Source organism: Salvelinus sp. IW2-2015, unplaced genomic scaffold, assembly GCF_002910315.2.
Source record: "Salvelinus sp. IW2-2015 unplaced genomic scaffold, ASM291031v2 Un_scaffold2264, whole genome shotgun sequence".
NCBI classification, from domain to species: Eukaryota; Metazoa; Chordata; class Actinopteri; order Salmoniformes; family Salmonidae; genus Salvelinus; species Salvelinus sp. IW2-2015.
The window spans coordinates 102,200-118,478 of NW_019943591.1; the positions used below are offsets into that span (position 1 = coordinate 102,200).

Here is a 16,279-nt window from a genome sequence, read left to right on the forward strand (position 1 = left end):
GGGGAAAAGAGAGATATGGACCTACACTATATATTTATATATAATTATAATGGAACTAAGCTAACAGTATAGATTTATATAAATTATAACGGACCTACACTATATATTTATATAAATTATAATGGACCTACACTAATATATTTATATAAATTAATAATGGACCTACATTATATATTTATAAATAAATTAAAATAATGGGCCTACCTATATAATTTATATAAATTATAATGGACCCTACCACTATATATATATATAAATTATAATGGACCTACAGTATAGATTTTCAAATAACTCTCCCTTTTCTGGCCTGCAAATTGATTTTTGACCAACAAATCAGTCCCCCACAAAATCTGTGCGGCGCCTGAACCAAAAAGTTTGCGCCACCCCTGTCCTTGAATTACGTTAGGATTCCATCACCCTGGTGTCCTACACAAATTAAACTTCGACACGAATTGAAAGAAAATAAACACCCGCTTCAGCAAGTAACCTCGTCTTCCCTGGTAGATGGCAGCAGGACCCCAGAGAGGTTCTATGGGAGGTAAATACAGGCTGCATCTCAGGCTGTTACATATTTGTTAGGAACACAGACAGCGGTACATTGATAGTAATATGAATTGTCTCGATCGATAAGAAGTCACATTTTAATTGGGATGTAATTAGACAGGTTTCATTCTCTTCATGCCCCTGGATGGAAAAAACTGGAATATCTGACTTTATGGATGAGTACAGATGAACGAGGAGATGAGACAATGAGATGGAGTCATTAGACTATTGATAAAGGAGAGGAGACAAGAGGATGACGCTGCTTTAGAGAGGAAGCGAGCCCCCTGACTGACCATGGATGAGCCTCCTCACGGCAGGACATGTGGAAGCTATCTGAGGCACCATTCGTTTGTCTCCTATGAATAAGTAACCTAGGCTACTTCAAGGAAGGAAGGAAAAATGATGCGTTCCCAAAGTAGTCAATGAATAAAACCGGAGGAACTCCACTCTTTTGCGGACCTGCCAAGAACCTAGACCGAGTTTCACTTTCACATTCTGGAAGTTAGCTTTTTTCAAAGTATATTCCCCCTTGTTCTGGTGAATCAGAGTGTCATCTACATTCTGCGGGGCTGCGTGAACAGATTACAATGATATATTCTTCCTTGGATGAAAGAATATGATCTGCTGTAGCCTACAGCGGGGTGGTTGAGGACCAGAACACGCATCCATCAAGGCGGGAGCGCGCATTGTGAAGAGGCGGGGCACGGGAATATCTCTTCGATATACCGATTGTTTACTCTCCACCTGCCGCGCCGACGCGCCAGTTCCAAGGTTTTAACAGCGGAAGTATCAAACGACATGACAAAGTTCCCAAATCCAGGACTTATGAGGTATTTTAAACTGATCTTCTCAAGCTAGATTGTCTGTGTTCTCATAACAATCCTCCAGGATCAACTTGATATCTGAAGTGAAGTAACGTTAAAGTTGCTGAATGGCATGTTGAGCGTAGCAGCAGAAGAACCTATAACATTAGGCTACGTTTTAGTTGTCGTTCATAGAGCCTACTTAGTTTAAAGTCCACGTCGAGGCTGTATGTTTCAAATAACGTCCAATATACTATATGGTAGGTTTTATTCTCCGTGTTAATCATTGCGATACACAAGTTTTATCGATAACCGAGATGACGTTTGTTCACAAGTCGCCAATGCAACCAGGAGCAAGTCTCAGGCCTAGCTGATACACTTTAAATGGCAATGTTGTATACCAATACTGCCCACTCAACATCTAGACTTGGCAAAAAACTCTGTCCTAAATTTAGCAGCTCAGTTCTAACTGTGTTAATGTCATTATGGAAAATCAGGCGTGAGAGTGATCTACTCACTGTAATTATCAAAGTATCAGAGTGAGTCCAAACATATGAACGTGTGTGAGAGAGGCCTACAAAAAGACCTGCCCACTCCCCTTAGCCTACATTAACAACCACACACACAGCTGTTATTAAAAGCATGGGTTAGTGGGTTGATGCCAGTAGAACTGGTGTGTAAACAACACTGCAGCCCGTGTGTGTGCATGTAGAGCTGAGATCAGTTCCTAGGCCTGTGAATGGACTAGCTTGTCTCTGACAATATTTAAACATTCTATCATTCAGCGTCTACACAGGGCGGAGGAGAGAACAGGGAAAAAAAGGACATGTTCAGACTCTGGACAGATAATAATGTTTACCAACATACACCACTGCATTACTCATTGTAGCATGATACTGCTTCACAGACACACAAATTACTCACTGGGCCTGTGTGTGTGTGTGAGAGAGAGAAGTAGAAAAGCGGTGTTCACTGCAGACGATGTCATCCTTAGGGAGGGGCTAAACTACATGAGCAGATATCATCACAGTTTCCAGAAGTCTGGAGGTGTTTCCATTAAGATGTGTGTTTTATTCTCCCCAGGTTGTGGAGATGGACTGAGGGTTGTGTCAGTGTGCTGTGTGTGTGAGTGAGTGACGCGTAATTCAGAGTGCAAAGACACAGAGAGACATCATCGTCCCGCGTCCCATTGTACATAGCTACGCGGCTCTGAGACCACTGTCCCGCGGGGGGGAACACACAGCCGTAACGGGTACCTCCCCAACCAACGCGCCTCTGAGACCACTGTCCGCGGGGGGAACACACAGCCGTAACGGATACCTCCCCTACCAACGCGGCTCTGAGACCACTGTCCGCGGGGGGAACACACAGCCGTAACGGGTACCTCCCAACCAACGCGGCTCTGAGACCACTGTCCGCGGGGGGAACACACAGCCGTAACGGATACCTCCCTACCAACGCGGCTCTGAGACCACTGTCCGCGGGGGGAACACACAGCCGTAACGGGTACCTCCCAACCAACGCGGTCCTGGACCACTGTCCGCGGGGGGAACACACAGCCGTAACGGGGTACCTCCACAACCAACGCGGCTCTGAGACCTGTCCGCGGGGGGAACACACAGCGTAACGGTACCTCCCCAAACCAACGCGGCTCTGGAGCCACTGTCCGGGGAACACACAGCCGTAACGGGTACCTCCCCACCAACGCGGCTCTGAGACCACTGTCCGCGGAACACACAGCCGTAACGGGTACCTCCCCTACCAACGCGGCTCTGAGACACTGTCCGCGGGGGGAACACACAGCCGTAACGGGTACCTCCCCAACCAACGCGGCTTCGCATACGCGTCCCTCTATTGATTTGAATGTGTTGACAATTGGAGAAATAGCTTGAGCTGCATTGAAATTACAAAAGTATGAAGGCCAATGGTCAATATTCTAGAATATGCTGTGCGTGCACATTTTGGACTCTGATAGACGCGTGTGTGTGTGTGTGTGTGTAAGAGTTGAGTAACCCGCGGTAACAGACATGCCCAAACCTGATCTACTGTGTTTGGTTCAACTACTGGACAACACTATCCAGACCTTTACAGTCAACGTGAGTACACACAGTCCTGAGTAGAGTGGGAATGATAGACCGGGAGACTCAGATCTCAGCTTCCCATTGATCTCAACACACAACCTTGACCTGGAGAACACACTCACTAGAAAAGCTTTACCAAAACACACTGTACGCAATATCTCACACACACACACACACACCATGATGACTCCGGTATAAGCTGTGTTTGCGTCTCTAGAAGCAGGATGCAGGTGAGGTTTTGCTGGAGCAGGTGTGTAATCAGCTGGGTCTGCTGGAGAGACACTTCTTCAGTCTGCAGCTACGAGACTCCAACACCACCATCGTCACTCAAACACACTCTCCTGTGAGTGCTACACTAACACAACTCAACACACTCTCTGTGAGTAGCTACACTAACAAACTCAAACACACTCTCTGTGAGTAGCTACACTACACACTCAAACCACTTCCTGTGAGTAGCTACACTAACACAACTCAAACACCTCTCTGTAGTGCTACATAACAATCAAACATCTGGAGTAGCTACACCCACACTTAGTAATACTCTAAACTCAACAACAGATGGTGAATGTAACATCATGTCTTTGATTAACATAGTTTGTTCTTGCAGAGGTGGCTGGAGGCCAACAAACCACTGAAGAAGCAGCTGAAAGGTAAGAAACACTAAATTAGACTTGGCCTGAGCCAGTGACCTACTGTTTACCTGAGCCAGTGACGCCTACTGTTTAACCTGAGCCAGTGACCCTTACTGTTTAGCCTGAGCCAGTGTTTAGCCTGAGCCCAGTGACGCCTACTGTTTAACTGAGCCAGTGAGCCCTACTGTTTAGCCTGAGCCCAGTGACGCCCTACTGTTTAGCCTGAGCCTGCCTACTGTTTAGCCTAGCCAGTACCCTACTGTTTAGCCTGAGCCCAGTGACGCCTACTGTTTAGCCTGAGCCCAGTGACCCCTACTGTTAGCCTGAGCCCAGTGACCCCTACTGTTTAGCCTGAGCCCAGTGACGCCTACTGTTTAGCCTGAGCCCAGTGACCCCTAGTTTAGCCTGAGCCAGTGACGCCCTACTGTTAGCCTGAGCCCATGACGCCCTACTGTTTACCTGAGCCAGTGACACCCTACTGTTTAGCCTGAGCCCAGTGACACCCTACTGTTTAGCCTGAGCCCAGTGACCCCTACTGTTTAGCCTGAGCCCAGTGACACCCTACTGTTTAGCCTGAGCCCAGTGACCTATTTGTAGTCCAGTGTGCATTTTGATAAATTATGAGATTGAATTCTGTGGAAGGGTGTGAGGGGATGTGGGGGTCATATAGTAGTCGGGGACGAGATTATTAAGGTCAGGGGTGACGGTCGGATTAAGGTCAGAGGTGAGGTCATTGGGCTGTGTCTAACAGCGTCTCTGACCTACAGGAGTTGTCTCTCCATTCTACCTGACCCTCCGAGTCCGATTCTTCATCTCAGACCCCAACTCTCTACAGCAGACCAGACCAGGTATGGACATGGGGGAGATATGGTCTCGGGATGAGGTAGCCCTGCCTGCCACTTCAAATTCACTGGAACCTTGTGCCCAATAGGGAATTTCCTCTTGGTCTAATGGTCAAGAGGTTGGGTTCTCCTATGGGAGACCTGGGTTCAGAGCCCCTGTGTGTGTGTACCTGTAGATTATGTAGAGTGTGTGTGTACCTGTAGATTATGTAGAGTGTGTGTGTACCTGTAGATTATGTAGAGTGGTGTGTGTACCTGTAGATTATGGAGTGTGTGTGTACCTGTAGATGATGTAGTGTGTGTGTACCTGTAGATGATGTAGTGTGTGTACCTGTAGATTATGGAGTGTGTGTGTACCTGTAGAGTGTGTGTACCTGTAGACTATGTAGAGTGTCTGTATGTGTGTACCTGTAGACTATGTAGAGTGTCTGTATGTGTGTACCTGTAGACTATGTAGAGTGTCTGTATGTGTGTACCTGTAGACTATGTAGAGTGTCTGTATGTGTGTACCTGTAGACTATGTAGAGTGTCTGTATGTGTGTACCTGTGACTTGTAGAGTGTCTGTATGTGTGTACCTGTAGACTATGTAGAGTGTCTGTATGTGTGTACTGTAGACTATGTAGAGTGTCTGTATGTGTGTACCTGTAGACTATGTAGAGTGTCTGTATGTGTGTACCTGTAGACTATGTAGAGTGTCGTATGTGTACCTGTAGACTATGTAGAGTGTGTGTGTGTGTGTGTGTGTGTACCTGTAGACTATGTAGTGTGTGTACGTGTGTGTGTGTGTACCTGTAGACTATGTAGTGTGTGTACCTGTAGACTATGTTGAGTGTGTGTGTTTACCTGTAGAGTGTGTGTGTACCTGTAGACTATTAGTGTGTCTGTGTGTGTACCTGTATACTATGTTGAGAGTGTGTGTGTGTACCTGTAGACACTAGTGTGTGTGAGTGTGTGTGTACCTGTATACTATGTTGAGTGTGTACCTGTAGACTACTAGTGTGTGTATGTGTACCTGTATACTATGTTGAGTGTGTGTGTACCTGTATACTATGTTGAGAGAGAGTGTGTGTGTGTCATTAGCTTGTACTGTACATGTGTGATTCAGATAATAAGTCTCCTCTACCATCCTGTGTCTTCAGACATATGTACTTCCTCCAGATCAGGAGTGACATCAGAGAGGGCAGGTCAGACACCACGAGCTCCCACCTACACATGCATTCCCTCTTACTCCACCTAGTGGTGTAAACAATGTGACGTTACATTGAGAAAGTGTGTGTGTCCTGCAGGTTGAAGTGTCCTCTGAGTGCAGCTGTRGTACTGGCCTCCTATGCTGTGCAGTGTAAGTTACACTCTTCTGTGGTCTTTTTAGTGTGTTGTCTGTCTGGGGGTTTAACATAATCTGTGTCACCCCCCCCCCTCTCTCTCACCCCTTCTCTCTCTCTGTTTCACCCCTTCTTTTGCTCTCCCCTTCTCTCTCTTTCTCCGCTTTCTCTCTCTGTATTGTAGCTGAGCTAGGTGACTACTCCCCAGACCTTCTCCCTGGTTACCTGTCCAAAAGCCACTTCCTMCCGGAGCAGGATGATGACTTCCTGTCTAGAGTGGAGGCTCTGTACCCAGGGCACAGGTACACACCCACACCCAGGCCAGGCACGTGTACAGCACCCCCCTAGCCTACTAGAGGACATGGTGGCGCTGTTGGCATAATGCTGATACCAACCTATCCTACTCATGTGCTGTTTCAGGGGGCTGAAGCAGAGTGATGCAGAGCTGTGTTTTCTCAACACAGCAAGAACTCTGGAGCTGTATGGAGTGGAGCTACACACTGCCATGGTAAGTACCTCCATATGTCTCCTTCTGACTCACCCTCGTCTTCCCTCTTCTCCCTCTCATGTTTCTATCTCTTTCTTTCTTTCAGGACTCCAACAGTTCCCCTCTATTGGTGGGATTGGCCTCAGGGGGCGTGGCTATCTTCTGTAACATGATTTGCTCCAGTTTCTTCCCCTGGTGAGCACCTGGACTTCTGATCAGACACACACACACACCGCACGCAAATACAGACCCTGAGTGTGTATTGTCTCCTGCAGGGTGAACATCATCAAGATATCCTTCAAGAGGAAACGCTTCCTTATGCAGCTCAGACGCAAACATGTGAGTCCTGATTGGCTCAAAATTGTGTTCTGCTCTCATATTGGCTGACCTTAGTGTTGTCTTCATAACCTGGGTGTGTGTGTGTGTTCCAGGGGGAGACGCAGGACTGTGTGGTGAGCCTGGTCCTGCCGTGCCCCAGGGCCTGTAAGAACCTGTGGAGGTCATGTGTGGACCATCACTGCTTCTTCCACACCAACCTGGCAACCCGTAGGCCACACCATACCAACCTGGCAACCCAGATACACAACAAGCTGCTCTCACAACACTGGGCCTTGGGCAACACTAAAACAGACAGGCAAGCGCGCACACACACACACCCATCATACACACGCTCTTTCTGTCTTTCTTTTACTCATTTGCACACACACACTCTCGTCTCCTCTGCAGTGGTCCAGTGTGTAAGAAAGTGATGGGTGGGATGGAGTGGAACCCAGCTCTGAGGGGATCCACCTCGTCAGAACACCTGGAGACCAAGAGCCTACCTTCCCGATCCCCCCCGCTCACACCCAACTGGTACTACCCACACCACAGCCTCACACACTGCTACAGCAGGAGATACCATGTGAGGGGTAGCTGTGACTAGGGGTAATTTCATCGTACCTTGTCTCTCTCTGTTAGGCGGAGTCCTCGTGTGCGTCATGGCGCCCGTAAACCCCGCCCCTCCTCAGTGGAGCTGAACAATGACCTGCGAGACGTGTCGGAGGGGGAGGATGTCTTTTACACCTACAGGGTCTCCCTCAGCAGCAGCAGGGGCAGCCAGGAGGGCACGCCTACACACAGGTCAGACACACACACACACACACACACACACAATTTCATACTGTGTGTGTATCAGTGTAAAGTACATTCTCATGTTGGAGTCAGTTCTGAACACAGTATCTATCTCAGTGTTTCTGGCACTCACAGCCAAGGAGGCGGATGGTCKCAGGTTGATGACATCGGCACAGGAGAGGAAGACRTTAAGGMCACCTCTCACTACCGGGACAAGGTCAGTTACCCAGACAGACAAGGGTGTGATCATGTAATTGTGATAAAGTATCTCATCTGTGTGTGCCAGACTCAGTAAACTCTGTGTTGCAGCGTGCTCTGGGGGATGGCGACCTGCTATTGGTGCGTCTCGCTCCTGATCACGATGGAAAGTTTGGTTTCAATGTCAAAGTGAGTCKCCCCTTCAATTAATCACACACCTACTCTCTTACATGCAGTACCATTCCTGTATCCCTGACTGTTCCTCTTCTCAGGGTGGCGTGGACCAGAAGATGTCCCTGGCCATATCCCAGGTCAACCCTGACTCCCCTGTAAGTGACATRTTCTGGTTTATCTGTGTATATAATGCATTTGTAAACAGTACWTTAGATTAATCCAATGTGATTTGACTTGTTGATGAATTGATTGTAGGCGGGGCGGGTTGAGCCAAGGTTGTTGGAAGGTGACCAGGTCGTGCTGATCAACGGTCGTGACATCTCTGAACACACGCATGACCAGGTGGTCATGTTTATAAGAGCCAGCAGAGAGTCCCACTCCAGAAGAACTGACTCTGCTTAACGACGCAAAGGTAACACACACTAGAGAGACAAGAGAATGGGCCTGCTAATCAGACACTGATGCAGGTAACACAGACGGTGTGTGTGTGTGTGTGTGTGTGTGTGTGTGTGTGTGTGTTTGTGTGTGTGTGTTGTGTGTGGTGTGTGTTTAGGTCCAGGGCGTGTGGCCCCCCTGCTGCAGTTTCCCTCTGCCCTGTCTCTGACTGGCCAATTACACGGTGATCCACTGCTTCTGCCTGGCCAATCAGAACAAGGCCAGACACTTGAAGAGTCCATGAAACAACTGGAGAGGGGRATCCAGACAGGCACTCTCACCTTCCACTTCGAGGTGTGTTTTAGTTAGACAACAACACTATGAAAGGGACTTGCTTGTGTGTTAAAYGTAACAGATGCACTTTGGGAATAACTTGTCAATAAGACCTGCTGTTGACAATCCAGACAGAAGAGCATGGTGAGTGATGGTGGTGATGTGTGTGTTGTAGAACCTGTACATGAGGAAGCCTGGCCTGTCAGTAGCCTGCGCTCGTCTCCCTGAGAACACAGACAAGAACAGATACAAGGACGTGCTGCCCTGTGAGTACACACACTATCTCACACACAGTTGTGTGTCCTAGTAGGAGTGACTCGACATACCAGTGCCAGTGTACCCATCTTCCCTAATGTCCTGAATGTGTGGAGCTGGAGGACAGGACACTGGTGCTTTGTTTGTTGAGCTGGTACAGGGGTTTGGGTGGGTCTGGAGGGCCCTGGTTGTGACTCCATCTCTAACTCTTTGTTCTGTCAGACGACGTCTCCAGAGTGGTACTTCAGGACCAAGAGGACTACATCAATGCAAGCCACATCACGGTCAGTACACACTGTGTTTAGTGTTGTCCTTGTTGGCTTGTGTTTGTGTATAGTCATGCTGTGTRTGTGTCTCAGGTGGTGTCCCCAGGGTCTGGTGTGTGTCTGCGCTACATTGCAGCTCAAGGACCGCTGCCTCAGACCTGCACTCACTTCTGGCAGAGTGTGTGGGAGCAACACACACACACCATCATCATGCTCACCACACTCACCGAGAGAGGACGGGTATGCACACGGACCTTCTCTCTCTTTCAAAGAGTGAAACACACATTTACTGAATGAGAATGGGTACAGCACACAGGTTTACCAAGGTCCCAGGCTCATTGTGAGTCGCTGTCTGCGTCTTTGCCTGCCTGTTGCTTGGTAACCTGAAGCTCTCACTAATTGATTGTCTTGCTGATATTCCACAAGTGCCCTGGTTTTTCTCTCACACACACACACACACACACACACACACACACACACACACACACACACTCACACACACACATTCAGGCTGACGGTCAGTTTCCACTCATCTCCTGATGTAATATAAGTACTGGCCCTGAGAATGTCCTGAGATGTTTGGGAGAACACGGTGAGTGAAGCACTGACTCAGAAATATGAAACACAACTCAGTAAAATAACATTTCTCAGAGCTTAAAGATTACAGCCTCTATAGTAAATCAATATTAATGAATGTCAAAATTAATTGTGTGTGTGTGTGTTTCAGACTAAGTGCCACCAGTACTGGCCACACCCTCCTGAAGTGAGGGATTATGGGTACCTGAGGGTCAGCTGCCACTCTGAGGAATGCAACCTGGCCTATGTCACACGCCAATTCACCCTAACACACACACAGGTAACACACAAACATGACCTGGCTCACATAACAGGAGGTGTGCCATATGTGTGTTCTCCACAGAAAACATTGACCAAACTATCCCCATCCAGCTCCACGTGTTTCTGCTTCCATTGGCATTGTGTTTATTTACCTTTACACCACAGAGGTTAATATAGAACATGTTCTCCTTTACAATAATAGCCTGCCAAAGAGTACACACACACACAACACTACACTACTGTGCAGACCCATCTGTTCCTCTGGCTGTCAGTTAATCCCTGCATGGACCACAGGCTGGACAACACACTCCTCCATCTATCCCTCTCCTCATCTCTCCATCGCTCCTCCTCTATCCCTCCTCCATCTAACTCTACTCTCCACAATCTCTTCCTCGTCACAGTAACTAACGAGTTACCATATCCTACACGTTTCTCTCTCATATCTCTCCCATTACAATCATCACTATCCAAGTTAATTTAATTTATGAAAATATCTTTGAGAGACAGATGGGGGAAAATGTGTGTTCTCTCAGCTGTTTTCTGTCTGTTTTTTCCTAAACGTGTGTGTGTTTCCAGCTGGGAGAGAGCGTTCGGTGACCCACCTGCAGTATGTAGCATGGCCAGACCATGGTGTACTTGATGACCCCTCAGACTTCCTGCTGTTCCACCTCTGTTAGAGAGAGGAGGACAGGAGACACACCACTTATGTGCACTGCAGGTACCACACACACACACACACACTAGGGTTACAAGATTTATAACACCTACATGTATGTTTGTGATGTAATTGCAGCGCAGGGATTGGGCGTACAGGTGTTCTCATATTACCATGGAGACGGCGTTGTCGCTGTTTGGAGAGCGGTCGACCTGTGTTCCCTCTGGACATCATCAGGACGCTCCGAGACCAGAGGGCCATGATGATCCAGACCACGGTACACACGCGCCTATACGTCTAACCATTAGCTACTCTCCTCCCAAGATCAGCATTGAAACCCTAATGACTAGTGTGCAACTTCCTTGTTATGTTTGTTGTATGTGACTGAACTGTTTTTGTTTGTGTTCAAGTGTCAGTTCCGGTTTATGTGTGAGGCCATCCTGCGTGTCTACAGAGAGAGAGGAGAGCATTCTACAGCACCACCCTCAGCACTGCTAACGGACCTTAACAGGAGGATGGGGGGACAGCTAGCCCCAGCACTAGCCTAACAGGAGATGGGGGGACAGCTAGCCACAATGCTAGGCTAACAGAGAGAAGAGGACTGCTAGCCCCAGCACTAGGCTAACAGGAGAAGAGGACCGCTAGGCTGTAGCCTTAGAGACCATAGCATTCCACTAGCCTTAAGTGCTCGGCAACAGCTAGCCTTCTGTTGCTACAGCACATAATGAGCCATGTGCCGAATGTGCTCAGCTAGTCCGATCCTATGTTAGCCATAGAGCACCGCTAGCAGGGAAAGGACCATGTACTGTAAAGCAATTTTTTTTGTTTTAATGTTTTTAATTCTCTGGGACCCAAAGTGCTACTGTATGAGTGACTGAAGACTGTATCTCAGTTCCTCCTGAGTGGCGGTTATAAGGATTGACTGGTCTGTCTGTATTGTTGGGAGAGTGTTGAGGCTTTCGGTGGATTCACAGTAGAGACGAACACTGCCGAAGCCACCACACTACCCCACGCTCCCCCTTCCTAAAATTGCACACTGAATAAACACACTGACATCTACTTGGAGCTCTTAGTCTGTTTGTTGACGTAGTAGAGTCAGTTGATGGTATCTTACATTCTGAGTGAATTTTAGATGACAGATAATGTAATATCGTTCCAGGTCCATTGTTATGTATATTTGTGGTCTGTGGAGTTGCCTGTACATATAAAAAACATTGTAGGAGTTGAGTCCTACAGCTGCAGTGCAGTTAGACCCCATTTAAACACATTCCTGTTACCTGCCCTAGATGTCTGCATGCTCCAGTTCAGTGCCAACATAAGTCCCAGACCATGTTGTACAGTCTACTGATATCATAGAAAGATTTGAGGGCATAGTAGCCATTACTACTAAACAACCATAGCAGGCAGATATCCGGAGTTAGTAAAATAAAATATATTTGTTTTAGGAGAGGTGAACTCTCTGCACTTTCACTGGTGTGTGGGTGTTTCTTTCTGCCTGAATCCCTCGGCTAAACCATAATCCTACCGGTTTGTTCTGAAATTGCATTATTTTTTGCTTGTCCTCAACATTACATTGTCCCTCTTGTTGTTTGTCCTTCACCGCGCTGGCCGTGGTGTCGCCTCTGGCCGGCAGGGAGCGCTGCTTCGCTGACACAGCCGTGCCCCAGTATAAAAAAAAAAGTTTGTTCTGCGTGTTTTTTACGCAGGCGCAAAGCATCTGTTTGTCCAGTTTCTCTGGTTGACTTACCTGTGAGGTGGAGCAGTTTCGGTTCTTCGTGAGAGGATTAAATAATACCGACCACGGGTTTGGGTAAGCGCGTCCGGGAGACTACAACCTCATTCCTCGGTATGTGAGACATATAGGGACGCCCGCTGCGGAGCTGCTCGAGATTTCGCCAGGATTTCAAATCTGTGCAACAGCAGGTGCGCGAGCGGGGACAAACGGTGAGAGGAGACGAAGAGGGGGGGTGTGTTTCCATGAGTGAGTTCACTATTGAAACGGAATAATGATTGGGAAATTCAACTGGTTGCTTTTTTTTAATGCCGAATGTCGGGTCCTGCTCAATTATGCGGCTGGTGATCCCCACGCTGCCGAGTTTCAGGATTCAGCGGCAGCCTGAAGTCTCCGTGCCTGCGGTGAGGGACTCTCGCCCCGGGTGGTGGCAGTGGGACAAACGCCACACACATTGTTTCCGTGTAGTAAGCCTCCCCGTGGACACCGAACCACGGTGCTCGCGCTGTGGTAGAATTAACAATTGGAAAGATGATGGGCTTCCTACGCCGGACGTTCAGCACCGCTCACGCAGACGGTTTCAGACAGCGGACGAACGGACGGGAAAGGAAGAGGGGAAACCGCGAACCCCGCGCTCCTCGCGCACCAGCAGCAGCAGGTCGTCACGCGCCCCGCCGTGGTGACCGGGAGCGGCCGTACACATCCCAGCGGCTGGGACCGACAAGAGTGCAATCACTGCCGCGTGCTGCTGCTGGATGGGTCGGACGTTAACGTGGATATACCAGTGAGTGTGTGTGTGGCTGTCCCTCCATATTATTTTCAGATATAATTCTCTCTCAGCAGAATATAAAGTGACTGTTCTTCTATGGTTGTATGGCTTGGGTCATTCAGCACCATGGAGTTTTAACACCTGTCATTGTGTGTGTTCTGTGCGGTGAGGGGTAGGGCTACAGATGGTGTTGTGATCAGCCAATACACCACATTACTTCCCCATTCTGACTGTTGGCAGGAAGCTGCCTACCTCAGAGAAACCTCCACCCCTCTCTCTGCCCATCTCCCTCCACCCCTCTCTCTGCCCATCTCCCTCCCTCTCTCTGCCCATCTCCCTCCCTCTCTCTGCCCATCTCCCTCCCTCTCTCTGCCCATCTCCCTCCCCCTCTCTGCCCATCTCCCTCCCCCTCTCTGCCACCTTCCCGCCATCCTCAGTTTTCTATCTCTCTCTCTTCTCTGTGAGGGAGTGATGTGATTTATCTTGTGGCGCTGTGACGAGAAAGAATGTGTGTGTCCAGGGGAGACGTAGGCATGTGTGCGTCATGTTGTCTTGAGAGAGTTTTATCTTAAAGGTCGAGTTTGTGCGCGTGTCATCATGGTCAGTGAAGCCGTCTCATGCGTCACTTTTTGAATACATACAGGAAGACTGCTGAGGGAATCAATGGTCATGGATAGAGAACCTATGACCTAATGTTACTGTAGAGACGCGAGTAGTTACGTTTGATTTGTATCAGGCAAGAAATTCTCTGGCAAATAGACAAAACATCAGAACATGATAGCAATTCACTGTGTGAGGATGTAAGTTGTTGAAGTTAAATTAGTGCGCTGCAGGTGCGTGGAGCCTGGGTGTAGTTAATATGCTTTATGAAGTTTGACTCCGGAGATAATTTATTGCAGTATGTGGAAAGCATCCTCTCTTCAGAACTAAACAGTACATTCAGTAATATCACATTAAATCTATTCCAAACAGTAGGCTATAACTTTGCCTTAGAGAATACAGACGTGTGTATGTAAGGACTATTTCCTTAGTTTTCTCTTGTTAATTAGAACTAGCTCATGCTAACGGCCACCAGACGTCAGCTGATTGAAACCAGAGTCTATATAGAGCTCTAACAGGAACAAGCCTGAACATGACTGCTGAATCCTCCCTCAGGGATTCATCTACAGCTGTATTGAGTTGAAATGAATTCAATTGAACTCTTGTCTTCATCCAAAATCGACCTGCTAGGGCCTGCCCCCTAGGGGAAGATGTTTAGGGGTGGGGGTGCTGACTTTTATTTGTCAGGGGTCTGCTCATACAGGAGTAGTAAAGGCCAAGGGCACTACTTTTGTGAACAAAAATATTATGTATTTAAAATGTTTTTCTTGTGATTTATCAAGGGGTGCTGTAGCACCCTCAACACCCCTTAACACCCCAGTACTATGCCCCTAGGCACTTTCAGCTAGCCACTACCCCCTAAACACTCATCTAGATATGAGTTGATGGGTACTAACACTATGGTGTTAACTTCACCTTTTCTGCCTTCACATAGGCTTGATGGACTTTGTCCCATTTTTACTTGCACCTGCTGTCTAATCCAGATCTACACAGGAGCTTTGGGGATAATATCTAGGGGGAATGTCTGTCTGTCTAGGGAAAGTGCTTTGGATAGGGGCTGTTTTGGAAGTGTGTGTGTGTGTTGTGCTGTGCTTTGACGGGAGCTGGAGAGGAACAGGAAGGGCAAGAGTTTTTTTTGTGTGTGTTAGACACACAGGTTGGCAGGTTCATACTTGTTATCAGGAAACAAAGTACAAGGTTATCCTCTCTCTTTTAAAAACACACTTTGAGGGGTGCAGCTTTTTAGTGGTTTGGGGCATTGCATCTTGGTGGGTGTTCAGCTCAAGAGCCCTATGGATTGTGGGTGTTTCAAAGACAAAGGCCTGAATTATGGCTTCTTCCTCAGGTCTTCTCCCTCTGATTCTGCCCCAGATGCAGTCCCTAGTAATGACACACACCCACACTCTGTCATTCTGCTCCATATCCACCCACAAGGTCTAGGCTGTTTATTCTCCAGCCTCCCTATTGTGACTATAATACATGTGTGTGTTTAAAAGAAAAGGTCAAAGGGCCAGGAGCTGTTTGACCAGATCAGGTATCATCTGGACCTGGTGGAGGCTGACTACTTTGGACTGCAGTTCATGGACCCAGAACAAGTCTCAGTGAGTAGATATACACAAAGCCTCTGAACACACACACACCACAACTCTGCCATTGCTGAGGGGCTTCCCTATGATGTAATGACACTAGTTAAATCAATCACAGTGTGGGTTAAAATGATTGATCTGACGCTCCAGCTATCTGTCAATATTGTCTCTCTGTTCTCTTGCCTGTCGCGTGTCTCTCTGCCTGTCCTCTCTCTACTTTTTATTTTTTAGGGGGTAGATCAGCTTTAATATTGCAGATAGATGTGGTTCTATCAATCTAATTGTCTGCATCATATTCCAAATCCCCATACATTTTTATAATTTTCCTTTATTTATTTTCCTCTACACCCCTCCCCTAATTGGAAGTAAAGTAATGGAACCCACAAACACTTTCAAATCAAATGAATCAAATGTTATTTTGTCACAATACACATGGTTAGCAGATGTTTAATGCAGTGTAGCGAAATGCTTGTGCTTCTTAGTTTCCGACCATTGCCAGTAATAACCAACAAGTAAATCTAACCTAACAATTCCACAACTACTACCTTATACACACAGAGTGTAAAGGGATAAAGAATATGTTACATAATTATATATGAATGAGTGAATGAACAGAACGGCAAGCAAGATGGCAGTGAGATGGTATAGAGTTACAGTATATACAGTATGAGATGA

General features: G+C 47.5%; 1 protein-coding gene, 1 long non-coding RNA gene and 1 other non-coding gene across 3 annotated transcripts in view; all 3 read left to right on the forward strand.

Moving 5' to 3' along the window:
* The window catches only part of LOC139025104 (uncharacterized), a 13,983-nt gene extending 11,108 nt beyond the window's left edge, over window positions 1-2,875 (forward strand). The window contains exon 3 of the long non-coding RNA XR_011476551.1: window positions 2,481-2,875. This is a non-coding gene — a long non-coding RNA (uncharacterized lncRNA). The remainder of the gene's footprint in view (window positions 1-2,480) is intronic.
* Window positions 2,876-3,112: 237 nt separating this feature from the next.
* LOC112073445 (tyrosine-protein phosphatase non-receptor type 3-like) lies at window positions 3,113-11,739 on the forward strand. The gene is given in 28 exon segments (XM_070440147.1): window positions 3,113-3,442; window positions 3,645-3,770; window positions 4,038-4,080; window positions 4,830-4,895; window positions 4,898-4,910; window positions 6,045-6,089; window positions 6,192-6,244; window positions 6,412-6,529; window positions 6,648-6,735; window positions 6,821-6,909; window positions 6,990-7,053; window positions 7,146-7,348; window positions 7,441-7,566; window positions 7,672-7,833; window positions 7,942-8,041; window positions 8,134-8,211; window positions 8,295-8,351; window positions 8,452-8,608; window positions 8,750-8,925; window positions 9,080-9,170; window positions 9,382-9,443; window positions 9,519-9,665; window positions 10,153-10,281; window positions 10,770-10,781; window positions 10,850-10,926; window positions 10,928-10,980; window positions 11,061-11,194; window positions 11,328-11,739. Coding segments are annotated over 28 exon segments (2,676 nt in total). The 5' UTR covers window positions 3,113-3,373; the 3' UTR covers window positions 11,466-11,739.
* Window positions 11,740-12,069: 330 nt separating this feature from the next.
* On the forward strand, window positions 12,070-15,645 carry LOC112073446 (uncharacterized). Its single transcript, XR_011476553.1, has 3 exons — window positions 12,070-12,115; window positions 12,146-13,433; window positions 15,515-15,645. It is a non-coding gene; the product is annotated as an uncharacterized protein (transcript).
* The last annotated feature ends 634 nt before the right edge of the window (window positions 15,646-16,279 follow it).